This window comes from Sminthopsis crassicaudata, chromosome 6, assembly GCF_048593235.1.
Source record: "Sminthopsis crassicaudata isolate SCR6 chromosome 6, ASM4859323v1, whole genome shotgun sequence".
In the NCBI taxonomy this organism is placed as follows: Eukaryota; Metazoa; Chordata; class Mammalia; order Dasyuromorphia; family Dasyuridae; genus Sminthopsis; species Sminthopsis crassicaudata.
The window spans coordinates 117,739,300-117,761,861 of NC_133622.1; the positions used below are offsets into that span (position 1 = coordinate 117,739,300).

Consider the following 22,562-nt stretch of genomic DNA (forward strand, 5'->3'; position numbering starts at 1 on the left):
AATATAGACTGAAATCCATTATAAATATTGATGGCAATATGTGTCATTAGTCTTAATGTATATGGTTATGCAGTAGGAACCAGGCACTCTGGTACCATAATTTATGATTATAATAAAGTGTGAAAACTGGTTCTAGAGCATAGTGAAAAAAAAGCAAACATTGAATTGGGAATGGTTGGGGTGGGGAGGGGTGGTGAACACTGAGGGGAAAAAATGGAGAAAATGCATGGTTTCACATCATGTGGATATAATAAATGCTTATACAATTTAGTGATGCACACATGCGGTTAGGATATAACTATTTTAGCCAGGCGTTCTAGGTATTTATTTGTTTTAAACATGATCTATGCTATCTAATAGCCCAAATCCCATTACAACAGCTGACCCATCCTCTGATGGACAAATGGTGGGATTTCCTTCACCCTGGGAAATGCCTGCACACTTAGAAAAGAATTCTCCTTCTCTCTGTCTTTATTCCATCCCTCCTTCCAGTGCCCCACTTACCTTCTCCCAGCCCACTTCATATCTTGGTCTCATCTTCCCAATAGTGTCATTTCATTTGAGCAATTTGTGCATTTGTAAAATCAGACACTTAAGATTATAATTTTCAAAGCATTGTACTTTCTGAATCTTAAGAGTGTGGGATTCCTCGGTAAATAGGCTTGTTGCCCCACCCCCCACCCCCCCGTTTTCTCCCCTCTGTCCCTGGCTATCCAACTCTTCATTTGAAATTTAAACAGGACTCCACTATTGGTGACAAGATTGCTGATTGTAATTATGTTTTAGAATGTGAATGTCCATTAGGCAAGGACCTTGTCTCTTAATTGGTTTTTGTATTGTTTTCTGAAAGCATTCCTTGAAATGTTTTTAGAGTAAAAATCCACCCATGAAACATATGCATTTGTTTATAAATAAAATATTCAAGATTGAATTCCTTTGACAGAGTTCTCTGATGTGTTAGATACTATGACAAAACATTATAAAGCATGACATAGCACATGGTAAAGAAGTAAGACAATTAAGAGTCACAGGACCTGGGTTTGAATTATTTGATGTGGAACCTTGGGGAAAACTTTTAGCTTCTGAGCCTCAGTTTCATCATTTGTAAATGAGCAGCTTTCTAAGGTTTCTTCCTGCTCTATATCTTGATTTTTGTAATCCTATAAGATCATACATGAAAATTGCTAAGTTTTTCTATGCCCTGATGGTCTTGATTTCATTACATTTAAGTAGTGAGTACAAAACAGCAATGTGTCACTTGGGAAGAAATGTTACTAAAGATGAAAATGAACACCAAGGTGCAAAGTTCCCTCTTAAGTTGATCACAGAGTCTTTGTGAGACTCTGGCAGTTAAAAATTAATAAGCAATTTGTAGGAGGAGTCCATAGCATTTTATTTTCTTGATGTCCAGAGCAGGATTGAAAACTTCATGTAAGATCAATATCAAATTCAAATCCATTTAGCAAATACTTTAACAAAACTTTGAAAATGTGATTTCCAATACTATCTAAATTAATCTACTTATTCAGTGCCATATCAATCAAACTCCCAAGAAATTATTTCACAGAGCTAGAAAAAATAATAACAAATTCATCTGGAAGAACAAAAGGTCAGGAATTTCAAGGGAATTAATGAAACAAAATGCAAATGAAGGTGGCCTAGCTGTACCAAACCTAAAATTATATTATAAAGCAGTGATCATCAAAACCATTGGTACTGGTTAAGAATTAGAGTAGTTGATCAGTGGAATAGGTTAGGCTCACAGGACAAAATAGTCAATAACTATAATAATCTAGTGTTTAACAAACCCAAAGACCCCAGCTTTTGGAATAAGAACTAGTAAGTTCAAAATAGTAATTTGACAACAACTGCTGGCAAAATTGAAAACTAGTATGGCAGAAACTAGGCACTGACCCACACCTGACACTCTTTACTAAAATAAGATCGAAATGGGTTCATGATTTAGACATAAAGAGTGATATTATGAGCAAATTAGAAGAACCTTTGTTTTCCTCTCAGATCTGTGGCCAAAAAAGAATTTGAGTATATTACTGAATGCAAGACGGATAATTTTGATTATATTAAGTTAAAAAGGTTTTATACAAACAAAACCAATGAAGACAAAATTAGAAGAGAAGCAATAAATTGGGGGAAAATTTTTTTTACATTCAAGTGTTCTAATAAAGACCTCGTTTCTAAAATATATAGAGAGTTGACTCACATTGATAAGAATTCAAGCCATTCTCCAATTGATAAATGGTCAAAGGTTATGAACAGGCCATTTTCACATAAAAAATTAAAACCATTTCTCGTCATATGAAAAGGTACTCTGAATCATTATTGATCAGAGAAATGCAAATTAAGACAATTCGAAGGTACCACTAAACACCTCTCAGATTGGCTAAGATGACAGGAAAAGAAATGACAAATGTTGGAGGGAATGTGGAAAAAACTGGGACAACAATACATTGTTGGTGGAGTTGTGAACTGATTCAACCATTCTGGAAAGCAATTTGTAACTTTGTCCAAATGGCTATCAAACTATGCATACCCTTTGATCCAATAGTGTTTCTACTGGGCTTGTATCCTAAAGTGATAATCAAGTAGGGAAAGGGACCCACGTGTGCAAAAATGTTTGTGGCAGCCCTTTTTGTAGTGCATGGCTTTCAGAAAGTCCAATAATCCTTAGATTGTCTTTGCTAGATCTGTTTTCCAGATCAGTTGTTTTTCCTAGGAGATATTTAATATTTTCTTCTATTTTTTTCTTTCTTTCTTTTTTTTTTTTTTTTTTTTTTTGTTTTTGTTGGACTGATTCTTGAAGTCTTATTGAGTCATTCACTTCCATTTGCTCAATTCTAATTTTTAGTGTATTATTTTCTTCAGTTACCTTTTTAAAGCTCCTTTTGTTACCGGCCAATTGAATTGTTTTGTTCATTGCATTTTTTTTTCCACTTCATAAATTTTGTTTTTCAGTGAATTAGTGTCTTTTTTACATCTATTTTGTAGGGCATTATATGGTTTTTCCATTCTTTCTTGCAATGATCTCATTTTCTGTAGTGTCTGGGCTAGCTTTCTGGAGAATCTCTCCGAAGTCTGGAGTCTTGAGCTCAAACTCACACATACTCAAGTCTGCTTATTTCAAGTGCTCTCAGCCCTTAAATATCTTAGTAGAATTACATCACTACAGCACACTGAGCATGTGCCAGTTGTAGAACCATTACATCACCATATCACACTAAGTACTAAGTATATGTGAACTAGAGAACCATTATATGGTCAGTCACACTGTAAGTATCCTAGTTTCAAGAATGTTTTTCCAGAGTTCCAGCCTTCTACAATTTCCTTTCCCCATTTTTCTTCTAATGCTCTTTGATGATCCTTTATGCAATCTTTCCAGAAAGCTCTGTGAAATGGGGACCAATTTATATTGACCTTTGGGGTTTCATCTGGAGTTGCTTTGTCTTTAGGAACCTCAGGATTTGGTCTGTTTTTTTCTCTTTCCATAAAAGCTGTCTATGGTGAGAGTTATTTTTGGTTTTTTACTCATTTTTTTTTTAAGGTCTGCTCAATGCAAAGTAGTGATAGCTGCTTTAATTTGCCCTGGGGCAGTTCTGCTGATTGATTTCTGGTGCTGGGTAATCATGGCTAGGTCCAACATTCTTCCAGGACTGAGTGGTTTACAATTTGCTTTTTGTAGCAAACCGGCCAAACCACCTGCTTGCAACCAGGACAAAGTAGCCTAAGAGGCTCACAGAAGATTCTTAGATGTGTATTAGTTGCAACACTCTGATTCCCCACCCTAGCTCCTTTGCCCAGGTCTCCTTGTGCTGTGGATTGGACTGGGCAGGTCCCCCTGCCCATTTGAAATAGACCTATTCTGAAGTTCTTTCAAGGTATCTTCTTCTGGGACTGTGTTGTACTCCAAATATTTGTGGGTTCTTTGACTCCAAAACCAGTTTAGAGGCTTACTCTGCTGATAGTTTGAGAGAAGGTCAGAGTAGATCATAGAAAGTCGTATCTGCTCTCCACCATCTTGGCCCTACCTCCCCACCTTAATAGCAAATAACATACAACTTCAAAACTTAAATGAAAGTTGAGAGTTTGAATGTTTGTGCACAGAAAAAAAAAATGGTTTAATAAATCTACTTTACACAGCATATACATTTGCAATATTGCCATGAAATTATTTTTTTCAAATAAACTAAAAAACACCAAATACAAAAAGTACTAAAAACTCACTCCCAAAACATATAAAATTCATTGAAGATCTGTAGAAATTATTTCAGTTTTGAAATCTCATGGCATTAAAAAAAAAAAAAAAACCACCACCACATTAAACGCAAAAACATTCCTACACTCCATAGGTTTTGTTGTTGTTGTTGTTGTTGTTTTTATTAGATGCAGAGGCTAAAATGTTGTCATTTTATAGCTAAGCCCACAGTCCATCCAAGAAAAGGTCAGTTCTATTCAGTTATCCAATCCCTATGTATCTTTATAGCAAATGATTAACAATAGTATTCTGAACTTAAACCCTCATTTTTGAAGATCATAGGAGAGTCTACACTTGACCTAGAACAAAGCAATAATCTTTCTGATTCATCTATGCGCTTTCGAGTCCAAAGCTCCTGTGCAGGATAGGGTCTGAGAGATAGAGTTTCAAACTGTATATAAGTCTCTTTTGCTAGATCATCTTCCCTGATAGCCTTTGGCTTGTACTGAAATCTAAGAACTTTGTACAACAGATAGAAAATCAATGGCAAAACAACCACACAAGCAGCACTACTTGCCACAATAAGAAAAGAGATTTGAGAGTTTACCTTTTCATTCATTCTATCAGTGGAGAAGGTGATACATTGCTCCATCTTAGGAGGGATTCCCTTGGGACAGACACAAGCCACATACTGTTTACCAGCCTCCAAACTATCTATTGTAATTTGCGTTTCACTGGAGTCAATGCTTAGTGGGATCATGTCCTCCTCCCCATACCTGGAATACAGCACAGTAATAGCAGTGTTCCTTGTGGCATTAATAACCTTCCAGGTCAAGGTCACACTTTCATAGGTCTCATTAACTACCTTGAGGTTTTTTATTATGATACCAGGCTCAATGATGGCTGCAGTGCTCAATAATGACATTTCTTTCTTTCTGGCACTGGCTGGTGGGAATTTGTCTCCATGCATCATCACTTTGGAATTCTTTTTTCCATTGGGGAAAGACTTGAGAGGCTTTTTGTTGGTCATACTAGTATCTGCTGATATTTCAGTGGTGATAGGTATAGTGGGTAGAAGTGATGATGGAAAAAGAGGAGGAAGAGAAAGAGGAGGAAGAAGAGGAGGAAGAAAAGGAGAAAGAGGAAGAAGAAGGAGGAGGAGGAGGAAGAGGAGAAGAAGAAGAAGAAGAAGAAGAAGAAAAAGAAGAAGAAGAGGAAAAGGAAGAAGAAGGTAGAGAGAATGGCAATGTAGTTCTGAATGTAGTCTTTTCAGTTGCATGCTTGGCTTCTTCCAGAAGCTGATCTCCTCCAACTTTCTTTCCTGATTTTTGAGGGGGGATGGTTGTGGTAAACAATGCCAACCACAGTAACACTAACAATAGCTTCTGATGTACCAGCCAGGTTTTTGGCCTTGCAGCTATAATCACCTGCATCCTCATAAGAAATTCCAGTCAGGCTTATTATGGACCATCTGACTCCATCTTCTGGAGTTTCCTGAATTACTGAAAGAAAGAAAACCAGATGTTTATTGAAAGAAGAGAGAGTCTAGATCAACCATACTGAGAAGTGACCAGCTAGCTATGTGGCTTCTTGCGGGAATTTTTACCTCAATGTCTAGATTAACAGTATTTTAAAAATATTTTAACTGAAAAAAAAAAAAACAGTACCATCATTTAAACAGAAAGCAAAGTATAACATTTTTCTGGATTGGATTATTCCTCATTATTTATTCTTAAGTCCCAAATGCTTGGACTTAAAAATAATTTCACCATCCTGATAAACCTTGGATTCTTTGGGGATTATATTAGCAGACTAATAAATATGGTTCTTAAAAAAGACCTGATAAATAATAAGCCAAGTATTACCATTCAGTACATGAAAAATCTGCATAAGATCTTATAAATCACATTAGAATGTTTCCACCTTTTAATTTTTAAAAATTTGAATAGCAATTTGACTTCTTTGGATCTCAGTTTTCTCATTTGTAAAATAGAGTAAAAGACTTCAACCTTACAAGTTTTATGATTTTAATATCACATTAAGTGATATTCCATGGTCTGAGTTTATTTATTTTCCCTGTGTAAAAAATTATATACATAAAGTAATATCAGGTCCAAACTTTTATTCATCATTTTTCATTTATGCGAGCGAGATTTCTATGAATCTGAAAAAGGTCCACAAACTTTACTCTGCTTCTCACAGTGAACCTGCAAATACCACACCTGTGGAGAAACTGGATTTACTTACCCACACAAGTAAATCCAACCTCTGATAGGTTGATTTATGTCATCAATTTAATAAAAGGTATTAATTTTGGTTTACAGTAATTGATCTTCTGAGCATTGATAGCATGAATTTTCATTGTCTAATGAGATGTGTGAGAAAAAAAAGGCAGTAGTTTGAACTATTGTTTAATAAACTTAAGTAAGTGGGGGCTCTCCCCCTGAGACCTCTTCTTAAGATATCACTAATTGTTCATAAGTGTTTTTTTCCCCTCATTTTATGTCTAAATTTACTTCTACAACTTCCATCCAGAACTTCTAGTTCTGCCCTCTACAGCAAAAAAAAAAAAAGTAAATCTCATCTTTACTATAGCATAATCATCCAAATACTTAAAGATGTTAGTTAGTTTAACAAATTCATCCAGGGTCATAGAGGAAGCTGATGTCAGAGCTAGAAAAATATCCTTAAATATGAATTCATTATTCATAATAACATTATGCTTCCTTCTCCAAATACTTCTAAGAGTCTGTTTGCACAAATGGGGTACTTACTTCCTTGATGCAGATTGCAATCCCTCCTACCTTAGTATATAGTTTCATGAGTTGCTAACAAGTTTCTGTTCCTAAGGCTACTTAGATAGGCTAGTTCTTGAATAACAAAAATAAAGTCTGTCATCAGTCCTGTCTTTGAAAGCTTTCCCAGTTGGAGAGATATGGCAAAGCTTGTACTCTTTCAAGAATTAAGGATCACAGTTGAGTCATAAAGTTGGAGCTGAGGAGGACATAAGATGATTCTTTTGAGCTAAGAAAAAAGCTTGGGAGTTTTTTTTTATTTATCTGATCTGTCAGTTTCACTCTTGATTTGGGACATCTACCAGTTCTGACAGGCTTCAACATCATGTCAGTGAGCCTTTTATGTACTTCAATGACTTGAATACCATGTCAGTTAACAGCTTTTATTTGAGCCTTTGCACACTGGAGCCAACCAAGCCTTGAGAACAGTTTCCTCACCTTTTAAGTAAACAACTAGCCTAAACTACATTGCAGGGATTTCATGGATAGGTGAAAGACTGGTAGATATTGATCCTGTTACCTCCAATAAAAGACATTTCTCCATTTCTTTTTCTTCAATAATTTCAGAGTATCTTTCTCAAATGAATTTGCTGGTCTTAAAATTCAAGTTCAGACATGAGATTAATGTTAAACTTTTTTAAATAGCACCCCTGAACCCTGACCCATGTCTTAAGAATGGTTGAAAGAAAATAACTACCTGTAGAGTTAACTGGCAAGTTGTCTGCCCTGGTCCAAATGAGCTGTGGTGTGGGGTACCCTGTGGTATCACAACGCAAAAGAACATTGCTTCCTAGAGCTGATGTGATTTTGGTGGCAGAGGTCATCACTGATGGCTTCAGGCATTGTTCCAGTTCAGCTCCTTGAAACAAGATCCCTGTGAGGCTCTCTGGTCCATCACAGACCAGTAAAGGATCCAGAAGCACCACAGTGGGATCTAAAACTTTTGACAACTCCATCACTTTGGAAATGTGGCAATCACAGAACCATGGATTGTCTTGCAAACCTTAAGTAGAAAACATAAGAAGGAGAGGATGAGTACATCATTCTGTCAGCCTTACCCAAAAACAAGCCTGTTTTCATAAATGAGAGTTCATGGAGCAATGGATAGAGTACTGGAGTTGGAGTTAAGAAGACAAAAGTTCAAATGCTAACTCTGATACTAATGGAGTAAGTCCCTTAACTTCTCTCTCCAGTCAAGATGATTGAAAATGAATCATACCACCTCCCTCCTGTCAGAGTGGAGATGAATTTGAAGTCCAGAATGGAACGTGCATATTTGGACATGGCCAGTGTAATCATTTCCTTTGCTAGCCTATGCATATTGTGCAGAATTTTTTTAAGTTATTCTATTAGGGAAGAAGGGAAGGAGGAAATAGGAGGAAAAGATTTAAAAATTTAAAATAAATTACTCAACAGTCTCTAAGGTCCCTTATGTATGATTTCAGAAGACAGATGGTAAAATGTGTCTCCCACCTTTCCTCTGAAAGATGATGAACTATGGATATGAAATAAGAGAGACATTTTCAGAAATGGTTGATGTACTGCTTTGTTTTTCCTAATTGTACTTTGTTACAAGGAAAAGTTCTAAGAAAAATCATTGGGAATAATAATAATGCATCAATTGGTGGAGAGAACAAGTGATGACAATAGCATCAGTTAAACTTATTTTTAAAAGAATGGGTTAGAAAGGGGAGATATTTGAGATAAGAAGGTGTGTAAAGATGCAATTAAATAGGAGTCAACACAAATGCTGAAGGTTTGAAAAATCAATCCACAATGAGAGGTATAGCTAGACAAAAATTTATCTGAAAAAAAAATCTAGTTTTAGTGACTGACGGTTTAATATGTGTTAACAGTTTAAAAAGTAATAATAACAACAACTCACATTTTTATAGCACATTAAGTTTTGTAATGCATGATATATGTTATCTCATTTTTTGGACAGTCATTGAGTTTTTGCTTATTAACTTTACTTATTATTACACAACACTAATCCTTACAACAACCCCTGAACTATGGATTTTTTTTTTTTTAATTATCCTCATTTACAGATGAGGAAACAGGTAGACAGAACTTAAGTGACTTGTCCAAGATCACACAGCTAATAAGTGTTTAAGGCTAGTTTTGAACTCAGGTCTTCCTGATTGTGAGTCTAGGAGTTTTACCCACTATATCACCTAGTGATACACTAGTAAACACTAGTAAAGAGCAGCCTGTGACCCTGAGACAGCCTGATCCATTTTTGGACAACTCTAATTGTGTTTCTTGTTTTATCAAATCTGTATTTGACTCTTTACAACCTCCACCCAGTTTTTAATTCTACTCTCTGAGGCCACATAGAGAAAAAAATAATTAATGTTCTGCAAGATGGCCCTTCAAGTACCTGAAAATTTATTATATCTTCCTCTGACTCATATCACCTGACTCAAAAATCAACTCTATCAAATGATCTTTAGGTTGAATGGATTCAGAGTCTTTTTCCATTCTCTTTGCCCTCTTCTCAATATTTTCCAGCTTATCAAAGTTCTTTCTAAAATATGGTGGTCAGAACTGAAGACAAACCCTAGATCTGATCTGACCTGAGCCTATAAGATTTTCACTGCCTACAGCCTGGAGGATATGCCTCTTAATACAGCCCAAGATCTCATTCATCCTTTTTGGGGCTATCATATCATGCTATTGACTCATGTTGAGCATAAGGTGCACTAAGCCCCATCCCCAAATCTTTTTCAAACAAGCTACTGTCTTGTAACTATGTCTTTTTCCTGTACTTAGGAAGTCAATTTCTTCTACTCAAATGTAAGACTTTATACTTTATCCCCATTAAATTTCATCTTATTAGATTTGGCCCAATTTTCTAGCCCCATTTTTTTATATCATTCCTTTAAATTGTGAACAAAACAATCAGACAAATAAAAGATTAATTATGGTAAAACAGATAGCTAGAAGAACACAGATCTTTTTGAATTCTAACAGTTTGTTATCACTCCCAGTATTGTATCTGTAAGTCTGATAAGAATGCTACTTTATGGCTTTGTTTTTCACTGTCACTGATAAAAATGCTTATAACAGCTCTGGCTCAAGAAATTCCCTAGGGGATTGCTGGAGACCTCCAGCCAAACTGATAAGAAACTATCAATAAATGCTTTTTTCAGTCTAGCCATATAAGCAATTCTGAAACCATATAATTATTTTTATCATCTATTCCAAATTGATTCATTTTATCTGCCAGAAGAACATGAGATTCTTTATTCAAAAACTTTTCTAAACTTTACCCTGTTCTACCATATAGTAAATAATAACAACAGTCTAATGTGATCTGTGCTTGATAAACCCTACTGGTTCTTTGTGACTACTACACTTGCCTGTTCTGGAGGTTCATTTTCTCTTTAATAATACATTTTAGAATTTTGTTGGAAGCAGCTAGATGGGGTAGTGGATAGAGCAGTGAGCATGCACTAAGGAAGACCTAATTTTAATATGATCTCAGACATTTAGTAGCTATGTCGCAAGTTTCTTAAAAAAAAAAATCCTTTGGGATAAGAACTCAATGTTTGACAAAAATTGCTGGGAAAATTGGAAATTAATATGGCAGAAACTAGGCATTGACCCACACATAACACCGTACACCAAGGTCAGGTCAAAATGGGTTAATGACCTAGGAATAAAAATGAGATTATAAATAAATTAGAGAAACATAGGATAGTTTAACCTCTCAGACCTGTGGAAGAAGAATGAATTTATGTCCAGAGAAGAACTAGAGATCATTATTGATCACAAAGTAGAAAACTTTGATTATATCAAATTGAAAAGTTTTTGTACAAACAAAACTAATGCAGATAAGATTAGAAGGGAAACAATAAACTGGGAAAACATTTTTATAGTCAAAGGTTCTAACAAAGGCCTCATTTCCAAAATGTATAGAGAATTGACTCTAATTTATAAGAAATCAAGCCAATCTCCAATTGATAAAATGGTCAAAGGATATGAACAGACAATTCTCTGATGAAGTAATTGAAACTATTTCTAGTCACATGGAAAGATGCTCCAAGTCATTATTAATCAGAGAAATGCAAATTAAGATAACTCTGAGATACCACTACACACCTGCCAGATTGGCTAGAGTGACAATGAAAGATAATCAAATGACATAATATGTGTGAAGTATAATACAGTGCTGGCACATAGTGGGTGATCAGTAAATGCTTATTTACCCTTTTCCACCTTCCCAGGAATCAAAGTGAGGCTTAGAGTCATAAATCATATTATTATTCATTCCAAACCATAGTTACATTATATTGTATTATCATCTAGGACAAATTACATAATCATAATCAGTTCACTGGCCTATATCATTTTCTTCCCTTTTTGAAAATAGACATACTTGCTTTTCTTCAGTCTATAGTACCTCTCCTGTCTTCCAACATCTTTCAAACTATCACCCTCACTTCTTGCAATATCAAAAGGAGTAATTCCTCTGAGGCAGGGAAATTTGAATTCATTGAGAATGGCAAAGCATTTGCTTAATTATCATTTCACATATCTTGGGCATGTTAGTTCTATTTGTTCTGTCCTTTTCAGTCCAAAGGTCATTCTCTTGGCAGAGAAAACAGAAGCAAAACAACTGAGCAGCAGGGAAGGTAATATTTTACCAGTGAAATTATTTGCTTAAGGTATTTTGATAGACAGCTAGTTGGTACAGTGGTTAGGTAGTGGACCTGAAGTAAAGAAGACCTGAATTTAAATCTGGTTGCAGATAACTTAGGGGGACACTGAGAGAGTCACTTAATAGTTGGCTGCCTCAGCTTACCCAACTGTAAAATAAGGATACAAATGAGAAAATACATACAAGTGCTTAACACAGTGCCTGGCACCTAACAGATGCTTAATAAAGGCTTGTTCCTTCCCTCCTCTAAGATCACAGAACAAGATAGTAAAAAAATCCAAATGTCTTTTTTGCCTTCCAATCCAATTATTATCTCATTTTACCACATTGCCTCAACAGGAAATATATAGATATGAATAACAGTAAATAATATATGTGTGTATAACAGTAACTATAATTAAAGTATAATTAAATCAAAATAATGTTATGAAAATATAATTTCAAAAATTTTAAAGCATAAAATAGATCTATATTAATTTTCATTGAATGAATGTATATTTGTTTCATTGACATTTTAGTATATCAATTTTCATTAAATGAATATTAAATATTAAAAGAATATATAATAGATACATATATTAATTTCAAATTTTTCAAAGCATAAAATAAATATATATATATAAATGAGCATTATTATGTGTAAAATTATATATATTTGTTTCATACTTTGAAATTTTGAAATAATATACTACATAAAATCATTTTAAGTCAACTAAAGTAATCCACAATTTGAGAACTCTTGCAAAATAAAAAGATGAAAAAACAGAGTAACCCACAAAAATGAGGTATCCCTGCATACTAGCCCTGAAATGATTCTTGCAAGTGGTGAATTTTTTTAAGTAAGTATAGCCACAGCAATTGAAGATTATTGATAATCTCCAAAGGTTTGGTACTAGCCACTCAGAAGCTAATCTGTTAGCTCCACTGCATTCATTTAAAATAACAAATTAACTACAATTGAAGCAGATGAAATAAATTAATTTATTTTGCCTTAGTATCCTTGAATAGAAATCAATAAGTGCAAATTAAAGTAATCCATTATTTACTGAAAACTTCCAACAAGTCTTTGTCTTTCTAAGAAGCTGTGATATGCTCCTTAAAGACAAATTGGGGGGCAGCTAAGTGGTGCAGTGGATAGAGCACCAGCCTTGAATTCAGGAGGACCTGAGTTCAAATCTGGTCTCAGACACTTAACACTTCCTAGCTGTGTGACCCTGGGTAAGTCACTTAACCCCAGCCTCAGGGGGGAAAAAAAAAAAGACAAATTGGCTCATGTTTTTTACTTTGTACTTGTGCACTGTGCCTGTCACTTGGTGAGCACAAATAATAATTGATTAACTGATGGTTTAACAATATAAGGAACAATGTTTAACATTAACTATGTATTTGTATTGTAAATATATGTGTGTATGTACATATTTTCCTTTCTAGAGATACTTATACTTATGTGGCAGCTAGGTGGCACAGCAAATAGAACATTGAACTTCAAGTCAGGAAAACTTCAGCTCAAATCCAACCTCAGATATTTACTGGCTGTAAAATGATAATAATACCTATCTTCAAAAACTGTTGTGAAGCAGTGAAAGGTTCTGATAAAAGCCTTATTTCCAAAATATACAAAGAATTGATTCTAATTTATAAGAAATCAAGCCATTCTCCAATTGATAAATGGTCAAAGGATACGAACAGACAATTTTCAGACGAAGAAAGATAATGTGGAATGTTCGCGGGGATGTGGGAAAACTAGGACACTGATACATTGTTGGTGGAATTGTGAATACATCCAGGCATTCTGGAGAGTAATTTGGAACTATGCTCAACAAGTTATCAAACTGTGCATACCCTTTGATCCAGCAGTGTCACTACTGGGCTTATATCCCAAAGAGATTTTAAAGAAGGGAAAGGGACCTGTATGTGCAAGAATGTTTGTGGCAGTTCTCTTTGTTGTGGCCAGAAACTGGAAACTACGTGGATGCCCATCAGTTGGAGAATGGCTAATAAATTATGGTATATGAATATTTTGGAATATTATTGTTCTGTAAGAAATGACCAACGAGATGATTTCAGAAAGGCCGGAGAGACTTACATGAACTGATGCTGAATGAAATGAGCAGGACCAGGAGATCATTATATACTTCAACAACAATACTATATGATGATCAAGTCTGATGGACGTGGCCATCTTCAATAATGAGATGAACCAAATCAGTTCCAATAGAGCAGTAATGAACTGAATCAGCTACACTCAGCGAAAGAACTCTGGGAGATGACTATGAACCATTACATAGAATTCCCAATCCTTCTATTTTTGTCCATCTACATTTCTTATTTCCTTCACAGGCTAATTGTACACTATTTCAAAGTCCAATTCTTTTTGTACAGCAAAATAACTGTATGGACATGTATACATATATTGTATTTGATTTATACTTTAACATATTTAACATGTAATGGTCAACCTGCCATCTGGAGGAGGTGGAGGGGAAAAGTTGGAAAAAATGTTTTGCAACTGTCAATGCTGAAAAATTATCCATGCATATGTCTTGTAAATAAAAAGCTATAATAATATATACATATGTCAACAATTATCCATAAAAAAGAGCTTTTGTTGAGGAAGCATGGGAGTTAGTGATAATAATATTAAACAAAAGTGTTGTGCCATAGTTTCCTTTTCTGTCCTGCCTCAGTTTCCTTAAATTGTTCTGCCTCAATCCCCCTGGTTGCAACCACCCTCCTCCCCCCTGCTTCCTGACCATGAGGCCTGAGATAATTAGGGCTGTGGAGATCTGGTCACTCTGGCATTCCAAAAGAGTCATAAACTGTAAATGTATAATCCAGATAAGGAGGAGTTTAGACTTCTTGGCTCCTAAGTCCTCCTAAATTATCAAGAATTTATGGTCCTCACCCTGCACCCTGTCAGAACCGGATTGATGGTCTGTTTCTGGAAATTCCCATGTTTACCAGTGTTCAGACTCCACCCCTTTCTCCCTGATCTTGGAGCCACATATATATGTCAACAGAATCTCACACTCAATGCTGATACTGAAGCTGCTGCTGCTGCTGAATGTTTGAGACATCAGCCCTAGGACCAAAATGGATCCTTTGGTCCCAGAAAATCTCTCCCTCTCAGAAATCCAAATGAAAATGTTAAAAACTCTCTAATCTCTATCTTGCCTTAATTTCTCCAGCATTACAAAAAGAGTGTCAAGAAATATTTTTTAAAATATAAAGAGGATGCTGGACTCCAGTGGTCTATGCCTATAATCCCTAATACAGCGACCTGCCATTCAGAGCCATTATCTGTGAATAAAAAAGAAACAAAGAAACTGGTGTGCTTACCTAATATGATTCTTGATGGTGGGAAGTCCATGCCTCTAGATATTAAATCTTTTGAGAAGTGTGTCCAGGAGTCCAAGAGATCAGGAGGCAAAGTGGTGAGTCTATTGCTTGATATATCCAGGTAGGCAAGATTCTTCAGGTACCTGGTAGCCTCAGCTGGCACATTAATTATTCTGTTGTTGTGTAAATCCAGAGTTCGTAAAGTGGGCATCTCCAGCAAAGATTCCCAGGGGAAAGCAGTCAGCAAATTGCCATCCAAGCGTAATTCATGCAGATGCTTCAGGTTATAAAAGCTGCTGGTGTCAATGCTGGCCACAGAGTTATAAGTCACCCAGAGGTACTTGAGTTCCACCAGGTAGTAGAAGGCCTCAGTGGGGATCCTGCGTATGACAGTCTTTTCTATTCGGAGCTTCATTGTGTCTACGGGAACGTTCGTAGGAATCTCATACATATCTGGGTCACTGCACAACACCAACCTAAGTACAGCCATGGCAAGGTCAACAAACAGAAAGAAACAACCTCAAATGCCAATTTTGTGAGATGTTCTGCTTATTGAGACTCTTTCATTAAAAGAGACCTACTTTTAAAAGGCCATTCACTTGAAATAAAGATATAGGTTCACTGCCTTAAATAAGAGTTTCAAAGAGGGTTGAGATGTTTTTAAATTATGCAGCTGTTTAATTGAACAAAATGCATGTTTTTTGCTAGCAAAAAATAAAGTAGAAATGATGAGTTCTAATTTCAATTCAATCCTTAATAACACAGCATGCCCTGAAAGTGATGAAGTAATTTACTCACATATGTTAACTAGGGATAAAGAAATGCTATCTCACAGTTTAAGTTAGAAGGTTTGGCAGATGTCAGAACATAGAGTCATACTTTAGAAATCCCATGTCATGTAGAATAGAATTGTCAAATATGTGGCCTGTGGACCCCATAAAGCTCACAACATTCCCAAGTGCAGCCCAATCAGATTAAAATATAGTTCTTGTCTTATTTATTTATGAATTTTATATATATGCATGTATGTATATATATATATATATATATGTGTGATTTCCTTAGGCAATTGTTGTTCAGCCATTTCTGACCTTTTGTGACTCCATTTAGTTTTCTTGGCAAAGATACTGGAGTGGTTTGAACAAGATTGAATGACTTAAGAGTCACATAGCTAATAAGAACCAGAGGCCAGATTTGAGCTCCTCTTCCTGAGCCCAGGCCTGAGGCTCTACTCACCATACCACTTAGTTGCCCTAATATGTTTCCCAAACTGCCTCCCCTCATTTTTATTTGAGTTTGACATCACTGATCTAGATGATAGAACATTAGATTTTAAGTTAGAAAGACACAGGTTAGAATCCTGCCTTAGAAATTTAACTACTCTTTTGGACTTTACTAGGTTCCTTCTTCAGCTACTTCCATTCCCATCCCTTCTCTCTCCATCCTGACTCCACTTCATTTTTCTTTTGTATGATGTCTTCCCTCATTAGACTGTAAGCTTCTTGAAGACAAGAATTGTTTTTTGTTTTTTTCTTATTTCTATTCCTAGCACTTAGCAAAGTGCCTAGCACATAATGCTAGCACATAGGTATTTGATGAATGTGCAGAGTCCAGGCCCTTTTATTCCAGCTTCAATTATTTACTATGAGATGCCAAACTCCAAGAGAGGCAATGTGGTTTCATGACTCTTAGAGAACCAGTCTTGAGTTAATAAAACCTGTGTTCAAGTGCAGTTGGGGACATGTACAACTCTGTGTTTAGTATCCTAAGCATATTTTAAAATGTTAACACTTTGCATTTTTGCACATAAAAACTATACTCAGCTCATGGCCTGCAGTTTGCTGATCCTAAGATTATCTAAGATTATAAACTACAGAATAGTAACATATCTACATTGGTAGGGAGTTCATATAGATGAAATCAGAGTTGGGAACCCTTTCTCCCAAAAAAGAAATGAAAAAACCCACATGAGGCCTGATCTGAGAAGTTAATACTAAAAAAGGATTGTAAAGGGTTTTTTGTGGCCTTAGTTTTTTGTAGTATCTTGAGATAGGTCACAGAGAAAATGAGGTTCCACAAGTTTATGGAAATAACTTTAGGAAAGCTGGCAATACCCAGGATGGGAAAGGACTCTTTATCTCTATTTTGAGCCATTGATTCCTGAGCTTCTCCATCCCAGAAAGGTATAAATTGCATAGATTAATAATAATAACTAGTATTTACATGTTGATTTACATATTGCTATGCAAAGCAAAATCTTTTATCTCATTTTATCCTCATAATTATCCCCATTTTAGAGATGCAGAAACCAAGGCAGGCAGTGGGTATGTGACTTCCCTAGCTAATAACTGTCCGAGGACACATTCTAACTTAAGTCTTCCTGACTCCAGGTCCAATAGCTATCCACTGCATTATTTAGCTGCCTCTAAGAAGCTATGCTTTTTTCAGTGGTTATTAATTACATATATAAGAGCTTTAATCAAAGGACAACATTTCTTTGACTATGACCTCAAAAGTATGTATTTGTAATCGAAAGGAGGAGATACAATATATAGTAAAAAAAAAAAAAGGACAGATCTGAAGACCTAAGCCTAAGCCTAACTGATTGCCACATGCTAGCCAAGGGACCTCCTTACACTATCTGAGCCTGTTTCCTCGCTTGAAAAATAAGAATATTTCCAGAGTGAGGCAAACACTATTTGGAGTCAAGAAAACATGGGTTCAAGTCTCACCTCCACTACATAATAGCTATGTAATCCTCAGCACTCCCAGACTCTTCTCTAAGACTCAGTTTTAGAGTAAGTACTGATCTTTATTGACAGGGAGAGTTTGCTGGAAGTTCTATATACTAAGGAAACTTCAAGTCTGATATATGTAATATACACCCCCACACACACCCCCCCCACACACACATATATATATATATATATATATATATATATATATATATATATATATATATATATATATATAAAATGTATGGAATGGGGAAAATAAAGGGAGGGGAGAGAGAAAAGGGAAAGAGGGGTGGGGAGTGTATAAGCATTTATATAGTGCTTACTATTTGCCAAGAAATGTTTTATTATCTCATTTGACCTTCCCCAGAACCCTGCAAGTTATATTCTGTTATTATACCCATTTAATACTTGCAGAAACTGAAACAGAGGTTAATGGACTTGGCTAGGGACATGGGTAGTAAATATCTGAAGTCGGATTTGGTCTCAAGATTTTCTGATTCCAAAACCATCATATCATTTAACTACTGAGAGAAAAGGGGAGGGGGAAAGGAAAAACAGGAAATGAGAGAAAGTGAGAGAGACAAAGAGAAAGAGAGAGGATGAATGGAGAAGAGCTGACTGTATTATACTATGACTATCCTTTTTTCACTCTCTATATCATAATCAAAATTTTAAAATGATAGTCTTGCAAATTCTGAAGAAGAGGATAAAAACCATTCTTCTACAACTTTTAACCACAATGTAGAACTGAATAGTGTATTGACAGACAGAAACTAAAGAAATGATCCCTGAGGCAAACAAGAAGGCATTGATAAAAAAGTTTCCTTCATGGTCTCACTCTCTGGGGAAGTTGTCCAGTCAAAAATCCAAGTTACGTCAAACTCCAGAGACCCATCCTCTGTGGGGTTCTTGAGCATTTTGTTACGTCGCTGTCTTTAAATTTTCCCTTTAAAATCTATTATGGGAGGGGCAGCTAGGTGGTGCAGTAGACAGAGCACCAGCTCTGAAGGAGGAACTCAGGAGGACTTGAGTTCAAATTTGACTTCAGACACTTAACACTTTTTCCGATGTGTGATCTGGGCAAATCACTTAACCCAAATTGTCTCAGGAAAAAAAAAAATATTTGTTTGAATTCCTCTTTGGCTATATTTCCCATAAAAAGTTAAAATCTACTATGGGCCATCCCTTAGCTGCTGACTTCTTAAGGGTCAGCTCTCCATAGCATTCTGCCTCATCGGGTCTTTCCTCTTACCCTTCCCCCATGCCACATGGTATCTTCCCTAACTCCATTATGCTTCTCAATCCTATTTCTTCTCCTTATTTTTAAAGGTTAATGGGGGTGAGTGATTAGTATCCTTACCCATCAAAGTTAAATTTTGGCCATGCTGGGCAAGGTCTTGGATTTTCATTGTGACATGTTCCCCCTTCCTTCACCTATCTTATGTAATTTTTTGTTACTTACAACATTTAGCAGATTCTCTAAAAAGGATCAGAGTACTTGTCTAGTTCCATGGGAGGTAACCCTTTCTGACACAGGTTTATGCTTTTTAATACCATTAAATGGATTAGAAAGTAGATGGCAAAAGGGATAGAATGATGGGTCTGAGATCAGGAAGCACTGAATTCTAATCGAATATCAGACACTTACTGGTTGTGTGACCCTGTTTACCTTGTTTAATGTACTAAGATCCTTTCAGGATTTAGCCTGCCAGCTAAGAGAATGCTCCAACCTAACGGGTACTCTCTTTCTATTGCCTAATTGTGAACTACACTGAGGAAATTGTCTTTCATATGTTCTCCCACTCTGTTTCATATTTACCATTCCTGGTGTCTTTTGTATCCCTTCATTTTATTTGTAAGTTCTTTGCAAAATAAATCTACCTTTCACCAAAGAGAATAGCCATTGTGAATTCTTCCCATGACTAAACCCCAAACTTTTGGTGCCTACCATCATTTGGTATCTATATCATCCATATCATATTGGTGCTGAACTCACATCAGTACTGCATAAAATGCAACTAAAAATACCCATGCAAATTATTAACAATCTATTAACAAATATTACTGAACAGAAAGCAAATGTAGCTGCCTACCCTGCTGGATGGAAGGGAAGGTATAAGAGAGATACTTTGTAATAAGGTCGAAGAAAAGACCATAATAACAATAATCAGACACATTTATATGAGATTAAAGTTTATAAAACATTTCTCTCACAAAACCCCGAGAGTTAGGAAATGCAAATAAGATTTTCATCAGAGGTTAAGTGATTTGATCATGCTTACATAGTCATTCAATACTAAAGAGGGATTCATTCACACTCAGGGCTCCTGACTCTGTTGCCTGAACTGGTTTCAGATAGGCATCTCCTGTACTCTGGGATCAATTCCAGCCTCAAATTCAGAGTCCCAAAGATTCTTGTATTTTAATAGATTCTCTCATCCATATCATTGATTTGCCAGTATACAAACTGGTGCATAATGAGTAGGAAAAAAAGAAGAGGGGCACTGATTATTTTTAAAGGTGAATGGGGGTGAGTGATTAGTATCCCTACTCATCAAAGTTAAATTTTGGCCATACTGGGCAAGGTCTTGGATTTTCATTGTGACATGTTCCCCCTTCCTTCACCTATCTTATGTAATTTTTTGTTACTTACAACATTTAGCAGATTCTCTAAAAAGGATCAGAGTACTTGTCTAGTTCCATGGGAGGTAACCCTTTCTGACACAGGTTTATGCTTTTTAATACCATTAAATGGATTAGAAAGTAGATGGCAAAAGGGATAGAATGATGGGTCTGAGGTCAGGAAGCACTGAATTCTAATCGAATATCAGACACTTACTGGTTGTGTGACCCTGTTTACCTTGTTTTCCTCACCTGTAAAATAGAAGTAATAATAGTATTTACCTCTCAGAATCTATGAGGATCAAATGAGAACAATTGTAAAGCACTTAACACTCTTTGTTTAGTACATAGTAGACACTTAACAAATGCTTGTTCTCTTTTCCTCTTGGGGGAGACTCATTTGACTAGGATTTCCACTGTTTAAACCACTACCTCATTAGGGATAAGAATAATATTTGGCATTTCTTAAAGAAAAGATTCTAATATTTGTTTAAAGCAAATATTCTCTAATAACACATTAAGTAACCTACAAGTCTCTGGGCCTTGTGGCTTCTGCAACACAGAAGTCAATATTCTTTTAAAAACTGCATTTGAATTCCATTTAGACTGAGGGAATATCATGTATCCTGAAATTTCATTGATTTTTAAGAAGCTTCCTATAATCTGCTTGCCTTAATTTCCTCAAATGTAAAATGGGGATAATAATAGCACCTATTTCTCAGGGTTGTTTTGAGGATTAAACGAGATAATAACTAGAAGTGTTCAGCACAAGACCTGGCACATAATAAATACTATATAAATTTTACAAAATTAGCTGTACCATTGTTGTCATCAACACCAACATTATTATTTCCCACTCTTCTTCATAATACCTCCTGGATGTCATGATCAGAATTATGCAATATGAAACCCAAACCAACTGAGGCTAGGGACACTTTTCTGTGGATAAGCTACAATTGGTATGGAGAGACTAATCTGTCTTATGCTTACTGGGCTCTCTCCCAATGATAAGATTTACCTATGTGCTTAAGAAAATCAGACCGCTGCTCAAAAAAACCAAAAGTGTTCTGCCTATGAATAATCGGGGGAAAATAAGTCAATTCAGAGTGTGTTCTGTGATTTTATAGGGGTTGGAAATGTTTTAAGAGCTTGAACACTAAACAAAGACAGGAGTAAATATTATTTGTCGGCAAATAATCATAGAGCAGTAAAATACACCTCCTGCAACTTAAACCTCTCCTCTCTGGCTGCTAATAAAAATACTGCTTCTTATCATTGTTATGGCAGAGATGGCTGCATTATGCTATTATCAGTATACATCTTTTTTTATAAAGTTAAACTGAATAATGGCAATAAATGCTTACCTTGTGCCAGTACCATCACTTCTGCTGAGGGAATCACAGTTGCATTGCGAAGGACAAGAAGTGCTCATTCCTTCAAAAATGCTAAACAAGAGGCTCAAATAAGCCAGTAGATGCATCCCTCTTATTAAAGTATATTAGAACAAAAGCTAAAAACCAAATCCCAAGCATTCCGGAGCCTGTGAGTATCACATGCCCGTTTATCAGAGATTACAAAGGATTAACTAAGATCTGTAGTTACTTAACCTTCAAATGTATCTCACAAGGGATCAATCTAGCATAGCTTCAGCAAAATAACATATTCTAAGGGAAAAGAAAATAAATTGCTCAATGGGAAAATGTTGATAGCTCTCTACTTAGAGATTTAGAAAGGAATGCATGTTTTTTTAAAACCCCTTTCCAATGAAAGTGGGTTGCAATTTGAAGTATTTATTCAATGCTAAAAATCGCTAGGATTTTATTATTTGGACTTTTAAGATTATCACTACATCTTCTTACAAAATATACTGACTTTGCTTATGACTCCAAAAGAGAGTACAAAGAAAGCTGGATTTTAAAAGTATAAGTGAATACAATTTGTTGTTGTGAGTTAATAATGTTGCCATCTCCTGGTTAGCAATAGTTTAGCAGGTGCCCAGAAAATAAAATAGCTAGATCCTGAGTTATTTTTACACTTAGAATTGGAATATGCCACTATACACTTAGAATTGGAATAGGCAACTAATTTAACTCCTTTATTTTATAGAAGTGGAAACTGTTATACCCCAAAAAGTTAAACCTTGCCCAAGATCACACAAATAGTCAGTGGTAGAACTAAAATTTGAACCCAAG

General features: G+C 35.7%; 1 protein-coding gene across 1 annotated transcript; it reads right to left on the bottom strand.

The window, feature by feature from the left end:
- Window positions 1-955: 955 nt before the first annotated feature.
- LRIT3 (leucine rich repeat, Ig-like and transmembrane domains 3) lies at window positions 956-21,859 on the bottom strand. Its single transcript, XM_074273952.1, is given in 6 exon segments — window positions 956-5,266; window positions 5,298-5,559; window positions 5,561-5,712; window positions 7,703-8,008; window positions 15,011-15,486; window positions 21,735-21,859. Coding segments are annotated over 6 exon segments (2,073 nt in total). The 5' UTR covers window positions 21,851-21,859; the 3' UTR covers window positions 956-4,505.
- Window positions 21,860-22,562: the final 703 nt, after the last annotated feature.